Source organism: Bos indicus, chromosome 6 (genome assembly GCF_029378745.1).
Source record: "Bos indicus isolate NIAB-ARS_2022 breed Sahiwal x Tharparkar chromosome 6, NIAB-ARS_B.indTharparkar_mat_pri_1.0, whole genome shotgun sequence".
Taxonomy (NCBI): domain Eukaryota; kingdom Metazoa; phylum Chordata; class Mammalia; order Artiodactyla; family Bovidae; genus Bos; species Bos indicus.
This window is the reverse complement of record NC_091765.1, coordinates 67,083,217-67,109,192: the sequence shown is the minus strand read 5'-3', so window position 1 is coordinate 67,109,192 and position 25,976 is coordinate 67,083,217. Positions and strand designations below refer to the sequence as shown.

General features: G+C 39.9%; 1 protein-coding gene across 3 annotated transcripts in view; it reads left to right on the top strand.

Moving 5' to 3' along the window:
- The window catches only part of CORIN (corin, serine peptidase), a 309,430-nt gene that overhangs the window by 172,907 nt on the left and 110,547 nt on the right, over positions 1-25,976 (top strand). For 2 of the 3 annotated variants that reach the window (XM_019962698.2, XM_070791393.1), the window contains exon 6: positions 23,772-23,885. The exons of the other annotated variant lie outside the window; for it this stretch is intronic. In XM_019962698.2, the coding sequence (XP_019818257.2) occupies positions 23,772-23,885 (114 nt within the window). The remainder of the gene's footprint in view (positions 1-23,771; positions 23,886-25,976) is intronic. 3 annotated transcript variants of the gene reach the window in all.

The window sequence follows — 25,976 nt, the reverse complement described above, 5'->3', positions numbered from 1 at the left end:
AAACCATTGGTAATTTGATACGGTTTGCATTGAATCTGTCCAAGCTGACCCTGACATGACCCCAATGTGATCAGCTTGGACAGATTCAATGCAAACCCTGTCAAATTACCTGGGTTGGAAAAATCCCCTGGAGAAGGGATAGGCTACCAACTCCAGTATTCTTGGGCTTCCCTGGTGGTTCAGATGGTAAAAAATTCACCTGCAATGGGGGAGACCTGGGTTTCATCCCTTCGTTGGGAAGATCCCCTGGAGAAGGGAATGGCTATCCACTCCAGTAGAATTGCTTGGAGAATTCCACGGACAGAGGGTCCTGGCAGGCTACAGTCCATGGGGTCACAAAGAGTCAGATACGACTGAGCAGTTTTAACTTTGCATTGAATCTGTAGATTGCTTTGAGTAGTGTACTGCTCTTATTATTTTAACTGATAAAATAATGGAAAATATGCTTATGTTTTAGTATTTTTAATGTCCTTCCCCCACCCTCCCACCCCACGTCTTCACTTTCGTGTGTGTAGCTGATCCCAGCAGGGGAACTAGTCTGTCTGCTCAGCTTTCTGCGGCTACCTCTTGGCTGCCTTTTCTATGCCTGCTACAGAAGAGTGTGAAGTCCCGTGGCATCTCTGCCCTCACACATGTAGCTCTTTTGAGTTTTTAAAAGGGACTTTGGTTACTGATGATGAATGAGAAAGACAGGGAGGACAAGGCCAAGCTTCTGGTCAGGACTCTGTCCTCTTCTGGTTGTTTGCTCGGCTCTCTTGCCTCCTGGGAGAGTCAGAAGCACATGTGGCTGATAGCTCCCAAAGCCCAGATGGCTCTTGGTTGCACCGAAGCCTGATATCAGATTCATTTACCTTTAGAGTATCATTCCTGAGTCTCTTGAACACTTTTATTAGAGGAGTTGAATTGAACAGCAATTTTCCCCTAGTGAACTTGCGTGGCACAAGATGCCTGTCACCATGGTCTCCTCCTGCAGTAGAATTGACTGAATTATCCTGGAACCAAGACTAGTGACTAGAGAGAGATACCAAGTCATGGCATCTCTGACACAGGGAATGGGAAGAGGAGGTGGGAGAGAAGGCACACCTCCCTGAGCCAGTCATCTGCAGGTGGATCTTTATATGTAAGAGGCAGAGAAAAAAAATAGTAAAATATCACAGCATCTGTGGTAGGCAGAATAATGCTCCCGCCGCCAAAGATATCCCTCTTCTGGGCCCTGGAACCTGTGAATACATGAATTTGCATGGCAGTGAGGAATCACAGTTGAAGATGGAAATAGGGGTGCTTCTCATCTGACCTTAAAACAGGGAGATTCTCCTGGACTATCTGAGTGGCCCACTGTAATCACAAGAGTCCTTAACAGTGAATGAGGGAAGCAGAAGAGGAGGGTCAGAGAAAGATGTGAACGTCCATGCAAGATTAGAGAGATGCTCTGTTGCTGGCTTCCAAAGTGAAGGAAGGAGACCAAAAGCCAGGGAAGGGGGGCCCAGCCACTAGAAACCGGAAAAGGCAAGGAAACAGATTCTCCCCCAGAGCTTCCAGAAGGGAAGACACACTTGCCAGCATCTTTATTTTAGCCCAGTGAGAACCATGTCAGACTTCTGACCTGCAAAACCTGTGAGACAATAAACTTCTGTTTTAAGCCACCCAGTTGGGATAATTCTTTACAACAGAATTGAAAACTAATCCAGAGCCCTTGAGTGTTTATATTAAATACATGGGCTTTGGAATTAAATTGCTTGGGTTTTAGTAAGTAGTGACTGAGTGACTTCACTTCACTTCACTTCTGCTACTTATTAGGTATGTAATGGGAAAAAGTGATCGACTTTTCCAAGTCTTGGTCTCATCCTCTGATGAGATTATCACCTCATGGCTGTGTTCTTAGGTATGTTGTTGTTCAGTCCCTCAGTCGTGTCCAACTCTTTGTGAGCCCATGGACTGCAGCATGCCAGGCTTCCCTGTCTGGCCTTCACCATGTGCCGGAGCTTGCTCAAACTCACGTCCATTGAGTTGGTGTAGCCATCCAACCATCTCATCCTCTGTTGTCCCCTTCTCCTCCTGCCTTCAATCTTTCCCAGAATCTGGGTCTTTTCTAGTGAGTCGGCTCTTTGCATCACGTGGCCAAAGGATTGGAGCTTCAGCTTCAGCATCAGTCCTTCCAATGAATATTCAGGATTGATTTCCTTTAAGATTGACTGGTTTGATCTTGTAGTCCAAGGGACTCTCAAGTCTTCTCCAACATCACAGTTCAAAAGCATCAATTCTTTGGCACTCAGCCTTCTTTATGGTTCAACTCTCACATCCATACATGACTACTGGAAAAACCATAGCCTTGACTAGACGGACCTTTGTTGGCAAAGAAGTGTCTCTGCTTTTTTGTTTCTCATAGCTTCTCTTCCAAGGAGCAAGTGTCTTTTAATTTCATGGCTGCAGTCACCATTCACAGAGATTTTGGAGCCCAAGAAAATAAAGTCTGTCACTGTTTCCATTGCTTTCCCATGTATTTGCCATGAAGTTCTTAGGTATAAATTAAGGCAAAGCTTTTCAGACATTGCCTGATAAAGAGAATGTGTTTGATCAGTATTAGCTTATAGTCATGGGTATCTAATCCTGGGTGGGATTTTTAGCAAGAGAGGATCTCTCACCTCTCTGATTCCCGTGGAGTTCACTGCCCCGGCTTCTGTGGTCCCTACTGCTCTCGTGTTGACCCTCATTCCTCTGGGGCCTTTGTACCCAGGTATGTCCTTGCTGGGGCCCAGTCTAGATTTTTCCTAATTTTTATACTAATTTTTCCTAATTTTTTATAGTAATGTTTAAATATCTTAAAATATATATATATAAGTATTTACAAAGTGCTCTCTCTGGAGGTATTGATCATTGATAATGACCTGTCTCTTGTAGTGTCTATAAGGCCTTATGCTTTCTGCCATGCCCCTCACTGTGTCTTTTGCTGACAGACCCCAGAATTCTAAGTTGATTGAGTAAACAAGGAGTCCCCCGGAACTGCCTTTTAATGGTCGAGTATTGGCATAAGTTAAATGAATAAAATCCAGCTGGGAAATATTTTAGGCAGTGAGATCTCCCAAGGGCCCTTTGAATCAAGCCAAATTTTACAGAGTATTTGGCCTCCTTTTCTGTCTACTTGTAAATGGCCCTGGAATGGCCATTTTCTAAGGGGGATAGTTGCAGAGAAAAGTTGGCAGTTTTCTTCACAGTTCTTAGAGCAGAAAAGTTTGTAGCTTATGACTGACATGTCAGAAGAACTTTTCTGCAGTGGGGAAGCCTTTTATTTCAATGTGGGTGCCATGGTGAGACCTTCTAAAGGCATTTGTAAATGAGATTATCTGGTAATGAGATCACCTGCTGAAAAATCATTTCCATTCCACAAAAATCACATTAGGTACAAGTGACAATTCTAAAAATGTACATAAAGCCATTTGAAATAAAGCTAATAACTGGATTTCTGAAATTATTGGTTGCTATGAAAATGGAAGAAGTCAATTCTGACATAATTGCACCAAGTACTTTGCTCCATATAATGCATTGGTCTGTGAGAATTCTTATTTTTGTGTCTGTATTTGAAGTAAAAATGATTTTTAATGTGACTTTATTTTTAATTTTAACTTTTTTTTTTGGCTGCATGGCATGTGGGATCTTATTTCCCCAACCAGGGATAGAACCCATTCCCCCTACGTTGGAAGTGCAGAGTCTTAACCGCTGGCCTGCTAGGGAAGTCCCATTATCTTATTGAACATAATTAGTACAGATGCGCAAAATACAATTGTTTTCCATCCCTGTCACACATCCAGACACTTGTCATAGTAGTAGCATGGGCTCTGTGCTTTGCTTTGCTTCAGGATGTGGTCTCCCTCTGGTGGTCAGTGTTAAGAAAGTGACTGGCTGAAAGTAACTATCCAACTTCTTCCCTTTGCCGTTTTACTGAAGCTTAAATTTGGAAAGCATCTCGAGAGTTCTTTTATTCTGCTCCACTAAATACAGATCAGGTTGTGTATATAATATTTTGACCATTTCAGCAATATGAGAAGTAGTATCATATGAAATGATAATCAGGAATGATACCCTAGCAAAAATTAGTCAGTCAGTCTGTAGCCTTTCACCTATGGCCATATAGGCCATGGCAAAATCAGTTTTGACTATTAGGAAGCCTGACTTGATTTCTGTATCTCTGTGGCCTATTTTTGGCCTGCCTTGACCAGTCTTAATTTTGGCCATGGTATTTTCCTTCTACTCTAGATAGGTTCTGGGCTGAGTGCAAAGTTTATTTAGCCACACTCTGTGTCCATTGCTCTTTATGGCCTATGGCTACCGCAGGAAACCAAACAGACTGAATCTCTGCCCTCCTAGAGTTTCTGTCCTATGACCCAGTTTATGAAGACATAAGCCATAAAGGCTGATATAGTTGACTTCACGTACATGTAAAACGTTTCTACAGCTGAAAAGACTGTGAATTTAAAAGACCAGTAAGTGACGGTCTAGGGAAAAATAATTGAAGCAGATGGAGTCTCAATAAATCAATAAGGAAGAAAACCAATAGAAAAATGTGCCAAAGATACAATTAGGAAGAACTTTTTATTCCTCTGTAGTAAGAATTGGCAGAAGTGCGATACCGTGATTTCAAATTTACCCAGTTATAGACACGAGCAAAGGATGCCTTTTAGAAAAGAGGAGCCTCCCAACTGGAATTCCCTATGAATTTCCACAGCCTGTCAGGTGGTGAAGGTCCCAGGCTGAGTTCTCCCCTCTGGCGCCAACAGCGTCTGTATACTGAGTACGGCCGCCATCTTGTGCTTCTGCTTGGCAACTGCACGCTCCATATCCTTTTGACAGGTGGGAGAAAATGGACATTTCCCCAGGGACGGCACCCCAGGAGAGCTCAGTACCCCCTAACCCATGCACCACTGGATGGTACTTGTGTTGCAACATTCCCCAGTATTAACCTAAGCACAGGAGGTTGGTCAGTGGAGTATTTTTAGAGGAGACTACGTCACTACTCGGTTTGCAGTATTGAGAGTTTAAAGTGACAGGCACGTAGTTTTTGACTTTCCATTATCTGCAGCAACATCTTTCCTCCTTTTAGGGGTAAAGTAGACCTTTCTTTAATTGACTTAGGTCTGACCTTGTTGTCAGATTGTCATTCATTTCTAGTTCTGTTTGTCTCTCCTGAAATTCCAGCCTCTCTCAAACTCTCTTCTCTTCTGCCTTGGCTCATTCCACTACTCCCCACTCTCCACCATTGACTGGATCACTGTATCTTGTGTACAGGAGACATTATTCCTGTTTACTGTTTACAAAGGAACATATGAAGATTTTGGAGAAAACTTTCATGTTTTCCCCCTCCCTCTGAGCTCTTGGGTACTGTGTACCCAAGTCTTCTAGTCTCAGTAAGTTGGCAGCTATGACTGTGGAATGCAAGTTAATTAAATTGTGCTTATATTTAGTTTTAGGCAAGGTTGATTTTTCCATGTCAGGTTTAGTCTGTGTGGCTTTGTTATATATAATACTGGTAACCAGGGATACTAGGAGAGATTTTACGAAGCTGTGCTGTGAAGGGCATGCAGAGAAGAAAGTGGAGGAAGCACGGGAGAGAGAGTTCAGGGACTTCTGTGTTCCACCAGCATGTAAATCGTTTAAGAAGACACAAACGATTTAACAGTGAAAGTCAACTTTCCTGGAGCAATTGACTTCCTTTTTTTGGTCTATGAGCCAAAGAAAAGTTAGTAATTCTAATGTTGTTATATTGGTTCCTATGGGTGTTGATCTCTTCAGACAATGCTCTTTCTCGGTTATCTTGGTTGTTGCAATGAATGACATTGCCTTCACTTCCAGGTCTAAGTGGGCAGTATTATATCTGCAAGATTGGCGAATAACATGCTCTAGTTATTTGCAGGTTAACTCTTTAAGCACAAGGCATTTTTCAACACTTTGTGATGGCTGTCTTTGGGAAGCGAATTACACAATTCCCAGCCTTAGTAAATGGAACGCAGTGGACTTTACATGATTTGGTGCTTGGCATTTTACATCTGTTACTGTTTAGTGTATACTCAAAGACAGTTCCAAAACAGGTAGAATTCAGATAAGGAAACCAAAGCCCCCAAAACTTAAATAACTTGGTCAAAGCAGCACAGGTAGCCTAATTTAAATTCAAGTTTGTACCTTTTCTACAAAATGACTTTTATTTTGGTACCATAAAGTCACTGTTATGAGTAATTGCATTTCTTGTCTGTAGACCCAATCTATGTCAAGATATTAGGATGAGTATTTATGAATTAATTTTCTCACAATTTTCTTTTAATCATAATAGCATTTAGAAATGAAGTGACCTGATTATCAGGGGTGGTTTAAACTTGAAGGGTCAGGTAGCTAGAAGGATCTAGGTTTTACCAACTCTGCTTTGACCCAAACGATGGAATATGTGCTGTTCCCATGGTTTCCTGCGTGGGGGCAAGTGAATAGTTTGCTATGATCAGTTATGAGGATGGAGAGTAGAGAGGATTTTAGGCAGAGCTTCAACCCAGGGGTTCAGAATCTTGCATCCAGCTACTAGCGATCTGATCTGCCAAATTGATAGATCCTACAGTATCTTGAAGATAATGATAATGTTTGGAATACTCTGTTACAGTAATTAACAATAATTAACAGTAATGGCGGAAAAGGCAATGGCACCCCACTCCAGTACTCTTGCCTGGAAAATCCCATGGATGGAGGAGCCTGGTAGGCTGTAGGCCATGGGGTCACTAAGAGTCGGACACGACTGAGCGACTTCCCTTTAACTTTTCACTTTCATGCATTGGAGAAGGAAATGGCAACCCACTCCAGTGTTCTTGCCTGGAGAATCCCAGGGACGGGGGAGCCTGGTGGGCTGCTGTCTATGGGGTCGCACAGAGTCGGACACGACTGAAGTGACTTAGCATAGCATAACATAGCGTAGTTGAATTACAATGTTGTATTAGTTTCAGGTGTACAACAAAGTGATTCTCATATATATATATATATATATATATATATATATATTATAGTAGTGTAAATCACTTAGTCATGTGTGACTCTTTGCAACCCCACAGACTGTAGCCTGCCAGGCTCCTCTGTCCATGGGATTCTCTAGGCAAGAATACTGGAGTGGGTTGCCATTCCCTTCTCCAGAGGATCTTCCTGACCCAGGGATCAAACCTAGGTCCCCTGGATCACAGGCAGATTCTTTACCATTTGAGCTACAAGGAAGCTCGCTCGCTCTCTTGCTCTCTCTCTCTCGCTCGCTCGCTCTCTCTCTCTCTATATATATATATAGTTTTTCAGGTTCTTCCCCTTTATAGTTTATTACAAAATTTTGAATATAGTTCCTGTGCTGTAGGTCCTTGTTGATTATCAGTTTTATTTATAGTAGTGTGCATATATTAATAGCAATCTCCTAATTTATTCCTGTAATGTGTTCTTGAAAGATATTTTTTCAGTTTGTTCCTCGGGAATTTCTAAACATGTATATGTTCTATTTCTGGGTCTCAAGTCCCACGGTACTGCAAAGTCATAGATAATCTATTCAAACTTCTACATTGTTAGTACATAAAATGGACAAAGGTAAAAGAAACTGGGATTAAAAAGAAATTTGGTTTGAGTTGAAAATGGCATTTGCACCTGTGAACTTATAAAATGATATCAGTTCAGTTTGTATAGCCCAACAGTTAAGAAAAATACCCTGCGATGGCTCTTCAATCTGATTATTTCTCTATGTTGTCTTTCTTCTATGTCTTTCCATAGATATTGTGACTGAGTTTTACACATTTAATAAAGATCTGAAAAATGTTAATATGTATAACATTTTAGATACTACCATGTGCATACACGAGACTATTATTTTCTTTCCAAGTCATATATAATCTCCTTTATTTCTCTTAGGTTTATATGCATGCATTAACTCTTTTATAGAAGACATCCTACCTTTGTTTGAAATTTGTCAAAGGTAGTGTGTATAGTGTACCGTCATTTTCAGTTTTATGAATCATAATGAATAATGGCAAAATGTGATTTGAGACAGCCATATGTTTGGAGAAAACCTCAAAAATACTTTGAAGTGCCACTGAGAATTACTTGTGTATAAGATGTAGGTTTTATTTCCCAAAGCAAGTTTATAAAGTATAACTCCCCTAAATGTTGGAGTAATTATCTCTGAATTTAGAAATCTCTGCCTGCCTGATAATAATTCCTGACAGGAGGGTCAACTATAAACATCGAGTTTCCAAATTTTTTATGTTCTTTGGAAGCTATGTTTCTGCATTTATTTGCATGAAATAATAAATAGCAGATTTCTGTCATATATCTTATTTTCCAGTGGGTTTTTTTTTTTTTTTTTTAATACAAAATTGGCTCTTAGAGCCCTATTTAAGACTTTTAGACCCTAAAACTTGAGGTAGTAAACTTGTATATTCCCTTAATTAGACAATATCTATTTGAAAGTTGTTTCTCTCATTTCAGAAAATTTCCTTTCTCTTCTCTTTCTCCACTGTTGAATGAATAGAGATTCCTTTTCAAAGAGTTTCTTCAGACTTCTGCTTGGCAGTCTATTTCTGCCAGTCTCTGACCATAAAGCTTGACTTCCTGCTTTTTACTCTGCTCTTTCTTTACTTTCTCCCCTGTCTAATTAGATTTAAAATCCACTGGCCACGGTTTTGTCTAACTTTATTTTATACTGTGATTTTACTTGATTTTACTTGTGTTGGGTGATGACATGAGCTGCTTTCTAAACTCTATTTCTATCCCTTCTGCTATCAGAGTGCTTCCAGTTACGAATCTATTTTTGTGTCCTGCTAATGATTTTTAGATAATTTTACAATGACTGTTATTTTTTTTTCCAGAATGATAGATCTTTCATGCTGTTGGACAGGCAATAAGTATACTTAACTCTATTTTCAGAAATTTAAGGTGAAGGCCAGCTGGCAAAGTTTCCACTCAGTCAAAGCATAGCTTTATTTCAGAGGGGGAAAAAAAAAATGAGTCAAGGAGTAACTCAGTCTTAAGGACATTTAATTGGGGGAGTTGTTTTGAACTTGCTTTGAACATTGGTTTGGCAGAGATGGTTTCTCACTAATAAAAACAAGTTATATAATAGGCGCTGAGTTGGACTGTAGTGAGGGGATTGGTTTTACCTTGTCTTTGCTGCAAGGTGTTTGATCAGATCCTAAAGGAGGAAACCACATGGCACTTCTATTTTTAGAATATCTAAGTTAAGAACTCTCTCAGTGCATTTATACAACAGGCATTACTGACCACCTAAGATATACTACCTTGGAACAAAGATGTTGAAAGGTACTAATGGAAACATTTGCTTCCTCTGCAATGAATGAAAAAATCTGTGTAATAGATGTGTGTGTTATCATCTGTGCATTCTCAGAAAAGGGAGAGCAGCCTTGAGGAGAGAACGATTGAGCAGAGACTGTGTGATCACCCAGGGCAAGGCAGCATGGTGGAAGTGTGTGAAGGGGTAGAGACATCTCCCAAGATTTGGAGGGGGCCTGGGCTTTGGCCTGTCCCTTATGTAGCAGGGACTGGTGAGCACTTGCTGGGGGGAAGGACAGGGCTCAGAGAGGAACAGCTCGGTGGGGCAGCCAGGAAAGCTGACATCAGGGACCAGGGCCCTGGCACGACTGTGGTGAGGCAGTGACATGGCAGAGCACCCTGTCTACCATGAGGGCTTAGCATCATGAACCCCTCAGCTATTCTCTAAGGAATTAAAGCTAAGCCCCTTCCTCTAATTTTAATCCTTGTACCACCTAAGGTGGGAGAGGCCCCCTGAAGCATGCCTGAGTACTATTTCTTTGCACTTTTTTGAGTGGGGGAGTATGTATTAATTTGATTTAGAAAAATAGTGACGCGGCATTTCTTGCCCCGTAGTGTGAGGGAGTTAGACCCGCACCCACTGCTCCTTCAGGAAGGGCTGCTCTGAGCTCACTGTGGCCCTAGGTCTCAACTCTCACATGTATTTCTCCTGTTTTAGACCTTTCCTGAACTCCCCGCCTCCCACACCTGCCCCACTCTGAAGGTTACTTATCTTGTATCCCCTTCTTTCAAGTTTAAGTAAAATGAAAAACCAGTCTATAATTAAATTCAGGGCTAAGTATTCATTGCCAAGAAAATGAAGTAAAATGTAAGCTCTCTTAGACATGAACTGAACACTTAAAATCTTAAGGGTGAAGGGGTTTTCAAATTTGTTTTTGGCAGCAGAAACCCATTTCAAAGGAAATTATACATAGACTCAAATACATAAACCTCCTCCACTTCAATCAGAGAGTTGAACTCTCTGGTAGAACTCTGTGGTTGAAGTGGAGGAGGGTGACTCAGACACCCCCTTCATCCATGGTGTGGCCCCAAATTCCCTTTCCTTGGTACCCTGGAGTTCATCTAAAAGCCACCATGTTAGCCCAAGGAATGGGTACTGTGGGTGGAGGTGTTGGGAGAATGTTAGACACACTATCACAGGTCAGTGGGGAAGATTATTTTAGGTAGAAGGGCCTTCGATACTCATTGTTCTAACATAGGAACAGATGCTGCTCAGAAGCCAGACTTGTCCGTGGGTTTGAGTGAGTGTCCTGCTAGAACACAGCACGACTCTCCTATTTCACCAGCAGTTTATTCCTCTAGCAGTTAAAAGGACAAAATTGTAGGATACCTATTGCTTATCCAGGTAGAACCAATAAATAGGAGCAATCATGTACTCCTGCTAGGTACCTTAAATTCTCAGTCTTCATTTACTCATTTAACAAATATTTAATTCCACTCTAGACTCAGTACACAACGGTGAGAAAAACTGATGAAGCTCCTTCTCTCAAGGAGCTTACATTCTAGAAAGGAGAGAGTATAAGCAAACAAATACATATCTTCTGCTAATATCAATTATATGAGTCATGAAGTAATAGGAATTCATTTGAGTCCTGATGGGGCTATTAGAACTGACTAGCACATGTACCTCACATTTAACGGGTGTCTAATAGATGAAGAAGAGGAAGGAGAGAATGAGAAGGATTACAAACCTTGGAAGATAGATACTTCTGAGGAAGTCACATTGCAGTGATGGGGTTAAAGGGACAGGCAGCTATAATACAGGCTTCAATTTATATTATAAATATATTCCTGATGTTAATGATCCTCCATCCCTGAGCTCCTGTATCTTCAAGAGCGGTAATAGTTTTTTTGACCTGTGGCAACCTGGAGGCAGAACTTAATACCACTCCATGCTCCCTGCAAAGACTGTACTCACACAAAAGCATTAAAAACCACATTTCTGGGGAGGAGCCAAGATGGCGGAGGAGTAGGACGGGGAGAACACTTTCTCCCCCACAAATTCATCAAAAGAGCATTTAAACATCGAGTAAATTCCACAAAACAACTTCTGAATGCCGGCAGAGGACATCAGGCACCCAGAAAAGCAATTCAACTCTTCGAAAGGAGCGCGACTGAACAAAGAGAAGAAATACAGCTCCACCCATCAGAACACCGACACAAGCCTCCCTAACCAGGAAACCTTGACAAGCCACCTGTACAAACCCACACACAGCGAGGAAAAGCCACAATAAAGAGAACTCCACAAACTGCCAGAATACAGAAAGGACACCCCAAACTCAGCAATTTAAACAAGATGAAGAGACAGAGGAATACCCAGCAGATAAAGGAACAGGATAAATGCCCACCAAACCAAACAAAAGAGGAAGAGATAGGGAATCTACCTGATAAAGAATTCTGAATAATGATAGTGAAATTGATCCAAAATCTTGAAATTAAAATGGAATCACAGATAAATAGCCTGGAGACAAGGATTGAGAAGATGCAAGAAAGGTTTAACAAGGACCTAGAAGAAATAAAAAAGAGTCAATATATAATGAATAATGCAATAAATGAAATTAAAAACACTCTGGAGGCAACAAATAGTAGAATAACAGAGGCAGAAGATAGGATTAGTGAATTAGAAGATAGAATGGTAGAAATAAATGAATCAGAGAGGATAAAAGAAAAACGAATTAAAAGAAATGAGGACAATCTCAGAGACCTCCAGGACAATATTAAATGCTACAACATTTGAATCATAGGGGTTCCAGAAAAAGAAGACAAAAAGAAAGACCATGAGAAAATACTTGAGGAGATAATAGTTGAAAACTTCCCCAAAATGGGGAAGGAAATAATCACCCAAGTCCAAGAAACCCAGAGAATCCCAAACAGGATAAACCCAAGGCGAAACACCCCAAGACACATATTAATCAAATTAACAAAGATCAAACACAAAGAACAAATATTAAAAGCAGCAAGGGAAAAACAACAAATAACACACAAGGGAATTCCCATAAGGATAACAGCTGATCTTTCAATAGAAACTCTTCAAGCCAGGAGGGAATGGCAAGACATACTTAAAATGATGAAAGAAAATAACCTACAGCCCAGATTATTGTACCCAGCAAGGATATCATTCAAGTATGAAGGAGAAATCAAAAGCTTCTCAGACAAGCAAAAGCTGAGAGAATTCTGCACCACCAAACCAGCTCTCCAACAAATACTAAAGGATATTCTCTAGACAGGAAACACAAAAATGGTGTATAAATTCGAACCCCAAACAATAAAGTAAATGGCAACGGGATCATACTTATCAGTAATTACCTTAAATGTAAATGGGTTGAATGCCCCAACCAAAAGACAAAGACTGGCTGAATGGATACAAAAACAAGACCCCTACATATGTTGTCTACCAGAGACCCACCTCAAAACAGGGGACACATACAGACTGAAAGTGAAGGGCTGGAAAAAGATTTTCCATGCAAACAGGGACCAAAAGAAAGCAGGAGTAGCAATACTCATATCAGATAAAATAGACTTTAAAACAAAGGCTGTGAAAAGAGACAAAGACGGTCACTACATAATGATCAAAGGATCAATCCAAGAAGAAGATATAACAATTATAAATATATATGCACCCAACACGGGAGCACCGCAATATGTAAGAAAAATGCTAACAAGTATGAAAGGAGAAATTAACAATAACACAATAATAGTGGGAGACTTTAATACCCCACTCACACCTATGGATAGATCAACTAAACAGAAAATTAACAAGGAAACACAAACTTTAAATGATACAATAGACCAGTTAGACCTAATTGATATCTATAGGACATTTCATCCCAAAACAATGAATTTCACCTTTTTCTCAAGCGCACATGGAACCTTCTCCAGGATAGATCACATCCTGGGCCATAAATTTAGCCTTGGTAAATTCAAAACAATTGAGATCATTCCAAGCATCTTTTTTGACCACAATGCAGTAAGATTAGATCTCAATTACAGGAGAAAAACTATTAAAAATTCCAACATATGGAGGCTGAACAACACGCTGCTGAATAACCAACAAATCACAGAAGAAATCAAAAAAGAAATCAAAATTTGCATAGAAACGAATGAAAATGAAAACACAACAACCCAAAACCTGTGGGATATGGTAAAACCAGTCCTAAGGGGAAAGTTCATAGCAATACAGGCACACCTCAAGAAACAAGAAAAAAGCCAAATAAATAACCTAACTCTACACCTAAAGCAACTAGAAAAGGAAGAAATGAAGAACCCCAGGGTTAGTAGAAGGAAAGAAATCTTAAAAATTAGAGCAGAAATAAATGCAAAAGAAACAAAAGAGACCATAGCAAAAATCAACAAAGCCAAAAGCTGGTTCTTTGAAAGGATAAATAAAATTGACAAACCATTAGCCAGACTCATCAAGAAACAAAGGGAGAAAAATCAAATCAATAAAATTAGGAACAAAAATGGAGAGATCACAACAGACAACACAGAAATACAAAGGATCATAAGAGACTATTATCAACAATTATATGCCAATAAAATGGACAACGAGGAAGAAATGGACAAATTCTTAGAAAAGTACAACTTTCCAAAACTCGACCAGGAAGAAATAGAAAACCTTAACAGACCCATCACAAGCACGGAAATTGAAACTGTAATCAAAAATCTTCCAGCAAACAAAAGCCCAGGTCCAGACGGCTTCACAGCTGAATTCTACCAAAAATTTAGAGAAGAGCTAACACCTATCCTGCTCAAACTCTTCCAGAAAATTGCAGAGGAAGGTAAACTTCCAAACTCATTCTATGAGGCCACCATCACCCTAATACCAAAACCTGACAAAGATCCCACAAAAAAAGAAAACTACAGGCCAATATCACTGATGAACATAGATGAAAAAATCCTTAACAAAATTCTAGCAATCAGAATCCAACAACACATTAAAAAGATCATACACCATGACCAAGTGGGCTTTATCCCAGGGATGCAAGGATTCTTCAATATCTGCAAATCAATCAATGTAATACACCACATTAACAAATTGAAAAATAAAAACCATACGATTATCTCAATAGATGCAGAGAAAGCCTTTGACAAAATTCAACACCCATTTATGATAAAAACTCTCCAGAAAGCAGGAATAGAAGGAACATACCTCAACATAATAAAAGCTATATATGACAAACCCACAGCAAACATTATCCTCAATGGTGAAAAATTGAAAGCATTTCCTCTAAAGTCAGGAACAAGACAAGGGTGCCCACTTTCACCATTACTATTCAACATAGTTTTGGAAGTTTTGGCCACAGCAATCAGAGCAGAAAAAGAAATAAAAGGAATCCAAATTGGAAAAGAAGAGGTAAAACTCTCATTATTTGCAGATGACATGATCCTCTACATAGAAAACCCTAAAGAGTCCACCAGAAAATTACTAGAACTAATCAATGATTATAGTAAAGTTGCAGGATATAAAATCAACACACAGAAATCCCTTGCATTCCTATACACTAACAATGAGAAAACAGAAAGAGAAATTAAGGAAACAATTCCATTCACCATTGCAACGAAAAGAATAAAATACTTAGGAATATATCTACCTAAAGAAACTAAAGACCTATATATAGACAACTATAAAACACTGGTGAAAGAAATCAAAGAGGACACTAATAGATGGAGAAATATACCATGTTCATGGATTGGAAGAATCAATATAGTGAAAATGAGTATACTACCCAAAGCAATTTATAGATTCAATGCAATCCCTATCAAGCTACCAACAGTATTCTTCACAGAGCTAGAACAAATAATTTCACAATTTGTATGGAAATACAAAAAACCTCGAATAGCCAAAGCGATCTTGAGAAAGAAAAATGGAACTGGAGGAATCAACCTACCTGACTTCAGGCTCTACTACAAAGCCACAGTTATCAAGACAGTATGGTACTGGCACAAAGACAGAAATATAGATCAATGGAACAAAATAGAAAGCCCAGAGATAAATCCACGCACATATGGACACCTTATCTTTGACAAAGGAGGCAAGAATATACAATGGATTAAAGACAATCTCTTTAACAAGTGGTGCTGGGAAATCTGGTCAACCACTTGTAAAAGAATGAAACTAGAACACTTTCTAACACCATATACACAAATAAACTCAAAATGGATTAAAGATCTCAACCTAAGACCAGAAACTATAAAACTCCTAGAGGAGAACATAGGCAAAACACTCTCTGACATACATCACAGCAGGATCCTCTATGACCCACATCCCAGAATATTGGAAATAAAAGCAAAAATAAACAAATGGGACCTAATTAAACTTAAAAGCTTCTGCACAACAAAGGAAACTATTAGCAAGGTGAAAAGACAGCCTTCAGAATGGGAGAAAATAATAGCAAATGAAGCAACTGACAAACAACTAATCTCAAAAATATACAAGCAACTCCTACAGCTCAACTCCAGAAAAATAAATGACCCAATCAAAAAATGGGCCAAAGATCTAAATAGACATTTCTCCAAAGAAGACATACAGATGGCTAACAAACACATGAAAAGATGCTCAACATCACTCATTATCAGAGAAATGCAAATCAAAACCACTATGAGGTACCATTTCACACCAGTCAGAATGGCTGCGATCCAAAAGTCTACAAATAATAAATGCTGGAGAGGGTGTGGAGAAAAGGGAACCCTCTTACACTGTTGGTGGGAATGCAAACTAGTACAGCCACTATGGAGAACAGTGTGGAGATTCCTTAAAAAACTGGAAATAGAACTGCCTTATGATCCAGCAATCCCACTGCTGGGCATACACACTGAGGAAACCAGAAGGGAAAGAGACACGTGTACCGCAGTGTTCATCACAGCACTGTTTATAATAGCCAGGACATGGAAGCAACCTAGATGTCCATCAGCAGATGAATGGATAAGAAAGCAGTGGTACATATACACAATGGAGTATTACTCAGCCATTAAAAAGAATACATTTGAATTAGTTCTAATGAGGTGGATGAAACTGGAGCCTATTATTCAGAGTGAAGTAAGCCAGAAGGAAAAACACCAATACAGTATACTAACGCATATATATGGAATTTAGAAAGATGGTAACGATAACCCTGTATACAAGACAGCAAAAGAGACACTGATGTATAGAACAGTCTTATGGACTCTGTGGGAGAGGGAGAGGGTGGGAAGATTTGGGAGAATGGCATTGAAACATGTAAAATATCATGTATGAAACGAGATGCCAGTCCAGGTTCAATGCATGATACTGGATGCTTGGGGCTGGTGCACTGGGACAACCCAGAGGGATGGTATGGGGAGGGAGGAGGGAGGAGGGTTCAGGATGGGGAACACATGTATACCTGTGGTGGATTCATTTTGATATTTGGCAAAACTAATACAATTATGTAAAGTTTAAAAATAAAATAAAATTAATTTAAAAAAATGTTTAACAAAATGTTTAACAAAAAAACCACATTTCTAATGATATCGATGAACCTATTTTCAGGGCAGGAATGGAGATGCAGACATAGAGAATGGACTGTGGACATATCAGAGGAAGAAGAGGGTGGGAAGAATTGAGAGAGTAGCGTTGACATATATACACTAGCATGTGTAAAATAGCTATCTAGTGGGAACTGCTGTGTAGAATGGGAGCTCAGCTCAGTGCTCTGTGATGACCTGGAGGGATGAGGGTGGGGTGGGAGGGAGGCTCAATAGGGAAAGGATGTATGTATACTTTGGTTGTTTCACATTGTTATACAGCAAAAACCAAAACAACACTGTAAAGCAATAATACTCCCATTTTAAAAAGCACATTTGTTTTTTGCCCCACTTCCCTTGTAGTTTACTGTCCCATTGGATTATTCTCTTCTGGAGCAAACGTGTCCTTTCATTCTGAGTTACTTCCTCTCCTCTCATTCTCTCTCGAACGTATGCCATCAGACTTTTGTTCTCACTGCTCCATTGAAACTGCTCTTACCTGTGTCCCCATTTCTCAGTTTCGTCTTACCTGACCCATCAGCAGGTCCCTTCTGGCACAGCAGATCACTTCGTCCTCTTTGATATCTTCTCCTTCACTTGGCTTCCAGGATAACACATCACGTGCTGGGTTTCCTCCTACTGCCTTCTCAGCCTCTTTGCTGGCTTCTCCTCTTCCCTGTACCCGTTACTCATGGAGTAGTTCAGCCCTCATTCATCTTCTCTGCCCCATCTCGCTGAGTCTCACTTTTCTCTCTCTCCACGAACCATTCCCCTCATGATCTCAGCCAGGCATTACTGGCTTTAAATTGATTTGCTGATGACTCATACTTTTATAGTTGTAGTCCTGTCCTCTTTCCAGGACTTTGAACTTATGTATCCAGTTTTCTCCTCAGCATTTCCACTTGGGTGTCTACTTGACATGTCAGACTCAACATGTCCAAATTGTAACTTCTGATCTTTTTCCCCTGTAGTCTTGCTCCTTCAGTTGTCTTCCCCATCTCAGCAGATGACAGCTCCTGTTGTTTGGCTGGATGGAAACTTAAAGACACCATTGGCTCTTGTCTTTCCCTCACAACTCTCATCTAATGGGCCAGAAAACAGTGCTGGTTCTACTTTCAAAGTATGTCCAGCATCTAAAGATGTCTTGGCCTCTCCACCATTATCCCCTCTGAGCCCCTATCATCTCTTTTTGGATTAAATCCAGTAGGCTCCTACCTATTATCCCTACTGCTTCTGTGGCTTCTCTGGAATATTTTCAGCACAACAAGCAGAGATCCTTGAAAACATAAGTCAGATCATGCCACTCTTCACTCATCAAGTCACTGTGTAATGACTCTTATTATCTAAACTACAAAATCTTTGCAGAGGCTTGTGTTTGGGCCTTCCTGTCTTCTCTGCCTCATCCCTTGCTTCTTCACCCCTTTACTGTCTCTGCCTTAGCCACTTGGTCTCCTTGGTGTTCCCCATACCTGCCAGCTGTGTTCTGGCCTGACGGTCTTTGCTTCTGCCCTGAAATCTTCCCCTGAGATTTCATTAACTCCCTCCATCTTTGAAGGTGCTATTCAGATGTCAGCTTTCAATGAGGCCTGCCCTGGCACCCTAATTAACTTGGAGGCCTATCCTACCCCACACCCACATCTGCTATCTCTCTGTTGTACTCTTTTGCTTTATGGCCCTTATCATATTCTAACCTAATATATAATAATTTTCTTATTTATTATGTTCATTGATATTATATTCTCCATAGAATATAGTCTTTACAAAGCAAGGGATCTTTCTGTATTCATGCTCCTAGAGGAATGACAAATTGGTTAAATAAATGAGTGGAAAAAACTTAGAAAGCAACATAATCCTTGTCAATTCCATATGGCAGATAGGGGAAGTGATTACACCTCCCACTGACAACTTGAAATGTCCCTTTAGATATTTCTGTTTTCCGAAAGGTCTTCTCTACATTGTGCCTCGGGGAGATTCAACCAAGTTTTTAATCTCTCTTTCTCTCCTCCAAGACATTGCCCGACTTCACTGGCTCCTCTCTCTCTATGCGGATTTCATTCTTTTCATACAGAGCTTTCTGTAATCCATCCATACCTACTCTAGATTTCTTGAAAGTGGAAGTGTGAATCTCTCAGTCATATCTGACTCTTTGAGACCCAATGGACTGTGGCTTCCAACAAAAGGAAGGGCCTTCCAGTTCACATGACTTAGAGGGCAGAGTAAAGACAAAGTTAATTATTGAGCACCCACTTGGATTTCCTCTCTCCTTTCTCACCTCTTGGGCTTCTGTCCCTTGGTTGGAAAGATGCCCTGGAGAAGGAAATGGCAACCCACCCCAGTATTCTTGGCTGGGAAATCCTATGGACAGAGGAACCTGGTGGGCTACAGTCCATGAGGTCGCAAAGAGTGGGATACAACTTAGCGACTAAACAACTACAACGCTCACCTCTTACCTTTCACTGCACTCCTTTTATCAACCTATTGTAGGGAAATACAATTCTCTCTCCAAGAAGTATTCTTGTCTCACCTCATTCTTTTTCATATGGTCGAGTAGCTTTGTAAAAGGTAAGAGCAATGGTGGTTTATAGTAACTTGATTTTGAGCAGCATGTGGAATGAAGGGCTGACAAACTCGGTCAGTAGAGGCTCAGGCGATGTGTGCCAGGTTGCTTTACTCTTCAGAGGTAGAGTTGAATTTGAGCTTTAGGCTTTAAGCAAGGACTCAAAGGCATGGTGAATGAGGATACTTTGCAGGCAGACACCAGTGAGTACTTTCTGAGAAAAGACTCTAAAAGTTAACAAGCAAAGTAATGAGAGGATTTGCTGATATACATGCTGTATTACAGACAGAGAGACCTGAGAGGCCTGGAAACAATTGCAGAAAATCTGAAGTTTGTTTCAGGCTATAGGTGTTATTTCAGCAGTTTGTTATCAGAAGCAAAAAGACTGAAAAAAGCGGATCATCCTCAGGGGTATATACTCTTCAGAATCCATGAGATTCTGAAGTCCAAGTGATTCATAATTGTCCTCTTCATTAAGATATGTAAACTATCTTAAGCAATATATCTTTGTATACTGCTATTAGTGTATTAATATTAATTGTCATATGTATAAATGGAAGTAATTTTGGTGATGAAGCATCTTTAGTTAGTAAAATTTCTTTATTAGGTGATGGTCAGTAGAATATATGCTACATGAAGGTGAAGTCGTTTTGTTTTCTTTACTGCTGTATCTGGCATTACTGCTAGAGTAATGCTTAGCATATAGGAGCTAGTTAATATTTTCTCAATCAATGAATGAAACTGCCATTGATCTAAAGTCCAATTTATACACAGAATTATAGATGATGTTAATGAAAATGATGTCAAGATTGGATAGCATGACTTCACCTCTGGGAATATCCCTTTGTCATCTTAAGGACTCAGTCTAAAGGCTATTGGAAGATGATTGTTACAAGACAGTGACATTTATGGTTGAAAATCTCTCCAAAAACATGCTAAGAGCTCTCTCAGGGTGTTTTCTAAAAAATTGAGAGCTCACAAAGAATGTCATCTCATCTGGTCTAGTTTACCTGAAGGACAGATTATTTATCTTTTGTTTAGAAAGAAAAAGGCAAGTTTGAGTTTTTACCTGAACCTGGTGTCCTTGAACTGAATGCCTGTCAACTGTGCAGAGAGTGGCTATGGTGTGAAGGATTGGATCTAGAGCCCAGACCTCACAACTCTGGGGTGTTTTCATGTATTCTTAGCTCCATGGCTTTGGGCAATTGCAGTCTTAAGCACACAATGCTCTAGTTTCTCTTTTGTAAACTACCACTTACCCTGAGGAAGTTGTGATAGAATTCTTACTTGTGTAGTTATTGAGCTCTTTAGAACTTCTAAATGAGATATGTCTGAAATGTTTTGCTAGTTGAACTGTTTTACGCAAATGCAAACAGTTTTACACAAAAGTTAAGATTCTGAATACAGGTTAAGAAGACATCAAACAGAAGGAGAAAGTACAAAGCTATCCTAACTGTACAGAAAATATTGATTAATGAAGCTGTGAATGAACATCCAAAGGACTTGCAAAGGGAGAATAAGAATAAAGAAACAATTTTCAGTGTCTTAAAATCAGGGACAGCCACTTCTCCAACTGAGAAACCACACAAAAGAAGTCAGTTTCTGCTGAATCAGCAAAGACACGGGATATCAGTAATCAAAACATGTCAGCAATTCCATGTTTTAAATTTGATCCAGATTTTATAGAACCTTACACAAGAATGGCTTTATTGGAGTAAAATATATGGGGGTCTTAGAGATGAAGCCTAGATGTTAGGAGCTATTTAATGTTGAACTTTGAACCACATTTCCCAAGGAATCATCAAACCACAATGTAGGGAATGCAGTCATTCTTCTGAGGGGTTGCAGCTGCTGAAATGCAGACAGATGGAATTTCTGCACTTTCTAGTGTGGTACAGAAACAATCTCACAATAGGATGCACACTTCTTGAAAACTTTCTCTTAACCCTAAAGAGAGGCTATTGTATAGACTGGCCAGTAATATCTTTACTGTTTTGGTTTTTCATTTTATATCTGGTTTCCTGTATAGTCTTGAGGAGTTTCTGTCTGTAGCTAGAGGAGTGCAATTCTGGGCTGAGTCCTCTCAGTTCAGTTCAGTTCAGTCGCTCAGTCATGTCTGATTCTTTGCGACCCCATGAACTTTCCCAAGAAGGCATGCCAGGCCTTCTTATCCATCACCAACTCCCGGAGTCCACCCAAACTTATGTCCGTTAAGTCGGTGATGCCATCCAACCGTCTCATCCTCTGTCATCCCCTTCTCCTCCTCTAAGACCCTATAAAGCTTAAGCTTGTTGCATGTCTTGGCAGTTGAAATCCATAGATGCCATTTGTATTGATTCAGAAATCATGGGATATAATGGAAATCCAGATTTTCATTGTTGATATTTTGAAGGTTACACATGAATTACCATCATAAGAAACATACCAAATTGACTGGTAGTTAATGTTCAACAGGGCTTCCCTGGTGACTCAGATAGTAAAGAACCTGCCTGCAATGGAGGAGACCCAGATTTGATCCTTGGGTCAGGAAGATTCTCTGAGAAGGAAATGGCAACCCACTCCAGCATTCTTGCTTAGAGAATTCCATGGGTGGAGGAGCCTGGCAGGCTATACCCATGGGGCTGCAAAGTGTCATGTATAATTGAGCGACTAAGACATTTGCACTTTCACTTAATGTTCAACAAATTGAAACTCTGATTCTTTGATAGCATTGCAAGATAATCCATTAATTGCATTTTTCCTTTGCCTTGTGGCAATATATTGTGCTCCACTGAGATGGAAGTGACTTTTTCCCTTTAATTAAGAACCTCCTGAGTGCCAACCACTCTGCTGGGGAATGTGGAACATGTAAGCGTCATGGACCTTACTGCCTGGAATGTTCTGTCTGAAGTTTTCTGTATTTCAGTTTGTGAGTTAAATGTTCCCTATTTCCTATTTCCCTTTAGTTAGACAACAAGATTCATCTCATCAAGGAATACACAGTTCAGGGAATGGTGACAGTGGCCAGGCAGGTGACCATAGGCTGATTCTGCTAACTTTTGTGGAAGGGAGAGAGAAATATTTTGGAGGCTTATATTTATTTTACCATTACTCTGAATTCGGATCTCATGAAAATAAGTTGAGTTTTTCTCTGATTATAAACATAAGACATGATCATTATAAGAACACTTGTAAAATACAGAATAAAATACAATGAAGAAAATAAAAATTGCTTTCAATTTTAATACCAGAGATAATCAGAGTAAACTTAGATATGTTAATACTTCTTTCTAGGCCAAATTGTATTATGCTTTTTTAGAACCAGATGGTGTTTTTACAATTAAATTATCCTGAACTTTGGTCCAGGACTTTATTTTTTGCAATATAATTTTCAGTGGCTATAATGGTATCCCTTATATGTAGTACTAAGATTTATGTAACCAATCTTCTATTATTGCATAGCTGTTATTTCAGTTTTCGTCTTATAAACCATGATGGTATTAATACCCTTAAATATAAAAACTTGGACTTATTCATGATGATTTACTTTGTATGAAGGCCAAGAAATAAGATTGCTGGGCCAAAGGTTATACACAATTAAAAGGCATTTGATACAAATTGCTAAATATTGAAGTGTATTTTAACACCCATTTTGTTGAATTAATTTGTCCTTTAAGTAATGGTCTCCCTTAGAAAAATCTTTCTAGCTTCTTCTCCCACATTTTGTGTCTAATGTAATTTTGAAATAATTGAATATTTGTTGAATTTTGAGAAGAAAAAGAACATAATATTTAAAGCAAAGAATACCAAAGTGCAACCGTGTTAAGGAAAAGAAAAGAAAGAAAATATTATTAGCCAATGTTGTTTCACATTCCTTATGCCAAAATAGGCTCTGACATTTTTAACTGGCATTTTTATTAAGCCAAGTTAATAAATACATTTCAGTACAAGGCATAGGGTCTCTATGCCTGTGTTCAAGCACATATCAACTATTTGTAACTAACTTTCTCTGCATGACATTGTTGTAGAAGGATTTTAAATGTTTGTTCAATAAATTTCACTTTGAAATAATTTTCGGTTATTAAAAAAAATACTCCCATTCAGTATCTTTTCGCACATAAGTTGTGCAATAGACGAGGCTGCTCCCTTGTGCTATGAAAGCCCACTGGCGAATTTCCTTTCACTTTTCTCAGGCAAACACTTTGTATTCTTCTCAGGTAATTTTACAATTAATGTTCTGGAAAGCCAGAGAGGAATTGGTGACAATGAAACCGAGGGAGTTGGGAAACACATCTGTTGAACATCAAGAGAAGGTTTTCTTTCTGTTCTTTATTTCTCCTAATTAAAAAAAAAAAACCCTCTTATTTATTTTGACATTGCTTTTCTGCCTCTCTCCTTTTTTTTTTAGCGCTCTGCAGAGGGGGCGAGAGCTTTCTGTGCACCAGTGGCATCTGCGTCCCCAGGAAACTGCAGTGTAACGGCTACAACGACTGTGATGACTGGAGTGACGAGGCTCATTGCAGAATGTGACAGGCGGTGTGGGGGTTGTCTGCAGGGTTATGGCTTCTATTCAGGGGCCTGGAAACCAGAGCATTCCGTTGTCTAGTCCTGACAACCACCCGGTGCTTGGGTGGACTGCTGTTAGTTTGCCTTTCTTTGGTGAGCAAAGTGTTTATCTTCCCCCGCCCCACATGACAGCTGCATGTTTGCACACCTTCAAAAGCCTGATTCCATTAGGAACTTGACAGCTAGATGTGCTTTGGAACAGGTCGGGCTCGAAGTGTTTTTCCTTCAAGTATCTTAAAATTGGAAAAAGGCTTTTCATTTATTTTCTTTGGGTGAGGGTTTTTGTTTTTAAAGTTCTAAGAGTATAAAGGTCAACTTTTTTAAAAAAAAGAAGGATATTTTTAATAGGAACATTTTTTACCCTCATGATTTTTAACATTCATGACACAGAACACTCAAAATGTCTTGTTTGTTTATGCTTCCTCTCAGCCTGGAGAGAATTAAGGCACGAACCAACTGTTCTGCATCTATGGATCGGTAGATTCAGCCTTTAAACATCCTCCACTTTCTTATCATTGATTTAGTTAGTTGTTTTGACCAAAAACGGTGGTTTGTCCAATATTGTATGTGTTTGCTTGAGCTGCCTTACAAAATACCACAGGCTGAGACTTAAACAACAGAAATGTATTTTCTCACAGTTCTGGAGGCTGAAAAGTCCAAGATCAAGGTCCGACAGGGTTCAGTTTCTGATGAGAGTTCTGTTCCTGGTTTGCAGGTAACTGCCATATGCCTGTGTAGTCAAATAACCTCTTTGGGGGGAATGCAAGAGAAGGGGAGAAGGGGAGAGGAGGGAGGAGAGAGCTCTCATGTGTCTCTTCCCCTTCTTATAAGGGTATCAGCTCAGTTGAATTAGGGTCCCACCCACTGATCTTTATCACTACTTCACAGGCCCTATCCCTCATGTTGGGGATTAAAGCTTCAACATGTTGCTGAAACTCAGCCTCTGTTCACTGGTACAGAATAGAAACACAGAACACACTTTTGGGTGAAATAGAAAAGAGTAGCTTTAATTGCTTTGCCAGGCAAAGGGGGCCTCAGTGCACTAATGCCCTGAACTGTGTGACCCACCCTGGAGCGGGTAGTGAGGAGTTTTATAGTGTTTAGGACATGATCAGCTCATGGATAGGTCTTGGATTGGTTGGCATCAGGTAAGTTTCAAGCCTTATCAACCTTCTGGTTTCAACCAGTCTAAGGTCTGTGTTCTTGTGGTCAGCAGTTTTCATCTGGAGGGGGTCTTCTTCCTGTAAAAGCAACTTATGAGTGTGTGTCAGGCATTTATCTGTACCTTCCAGGGAACTGGGAGTTTGGTAATTCTGTTATGTGACAGAATTGTAGTCTAAATTGTTACCAGTTCCCCAGCCCAATAGCTGTTCTTTGTTTCTGCTGCTGCTGCTAAGTCACTTCAGTCGTGTCCGACTCTGTGCGACCCCATACACGGCAGCCCACCAGGCTCCCCCATCCCTGGGGTTCTTCAGGCAAGAACACTGGAGTGGGTTGCCATTTCCTTCTCCAATGCATGAAAGTGAAAAGTGAAAGTGAAGTCGCTCAGTCGTGTCCAACTCTTCGTGACCCCATGGACTGTAGCCTACCAGGCTCCTCCATCCATGGGATTTTCCAGGCAAGAGTACTGGAGTGGGGTGCCATTGCTTTCTTTGTTTGTACATCTTCACATTTCCCAGTCATTAACTCTTGAGTCAGACAAAGACAAGGGCACAGGGCTTGTACACAGTTTCAAATCTATAAATTTTGGGAGGACACAGCCTTTCAGTCCACATCAAATATATATTCAGATCTCAAATTGGTTTGCAATTATGCAACAGATAAAATGGAAAAATTAGCCTCAAGAATACATTGCAGGATCTGCTTCCAAAACAAGCCCATATGCAATGGTGTTTGAATTGCTTTTTAATGGTTATATGACCAGCAATTGTTACTATAGGAAAAGCTGTGTTTTCCTTCCTGAAGGAGTTGCCAAAGCTTTATAAGAGCTCCTCTCAATTGCTCACCTCAACTGAAAGATTCCTCTGGTGTGTTTACCAGGCAGGCC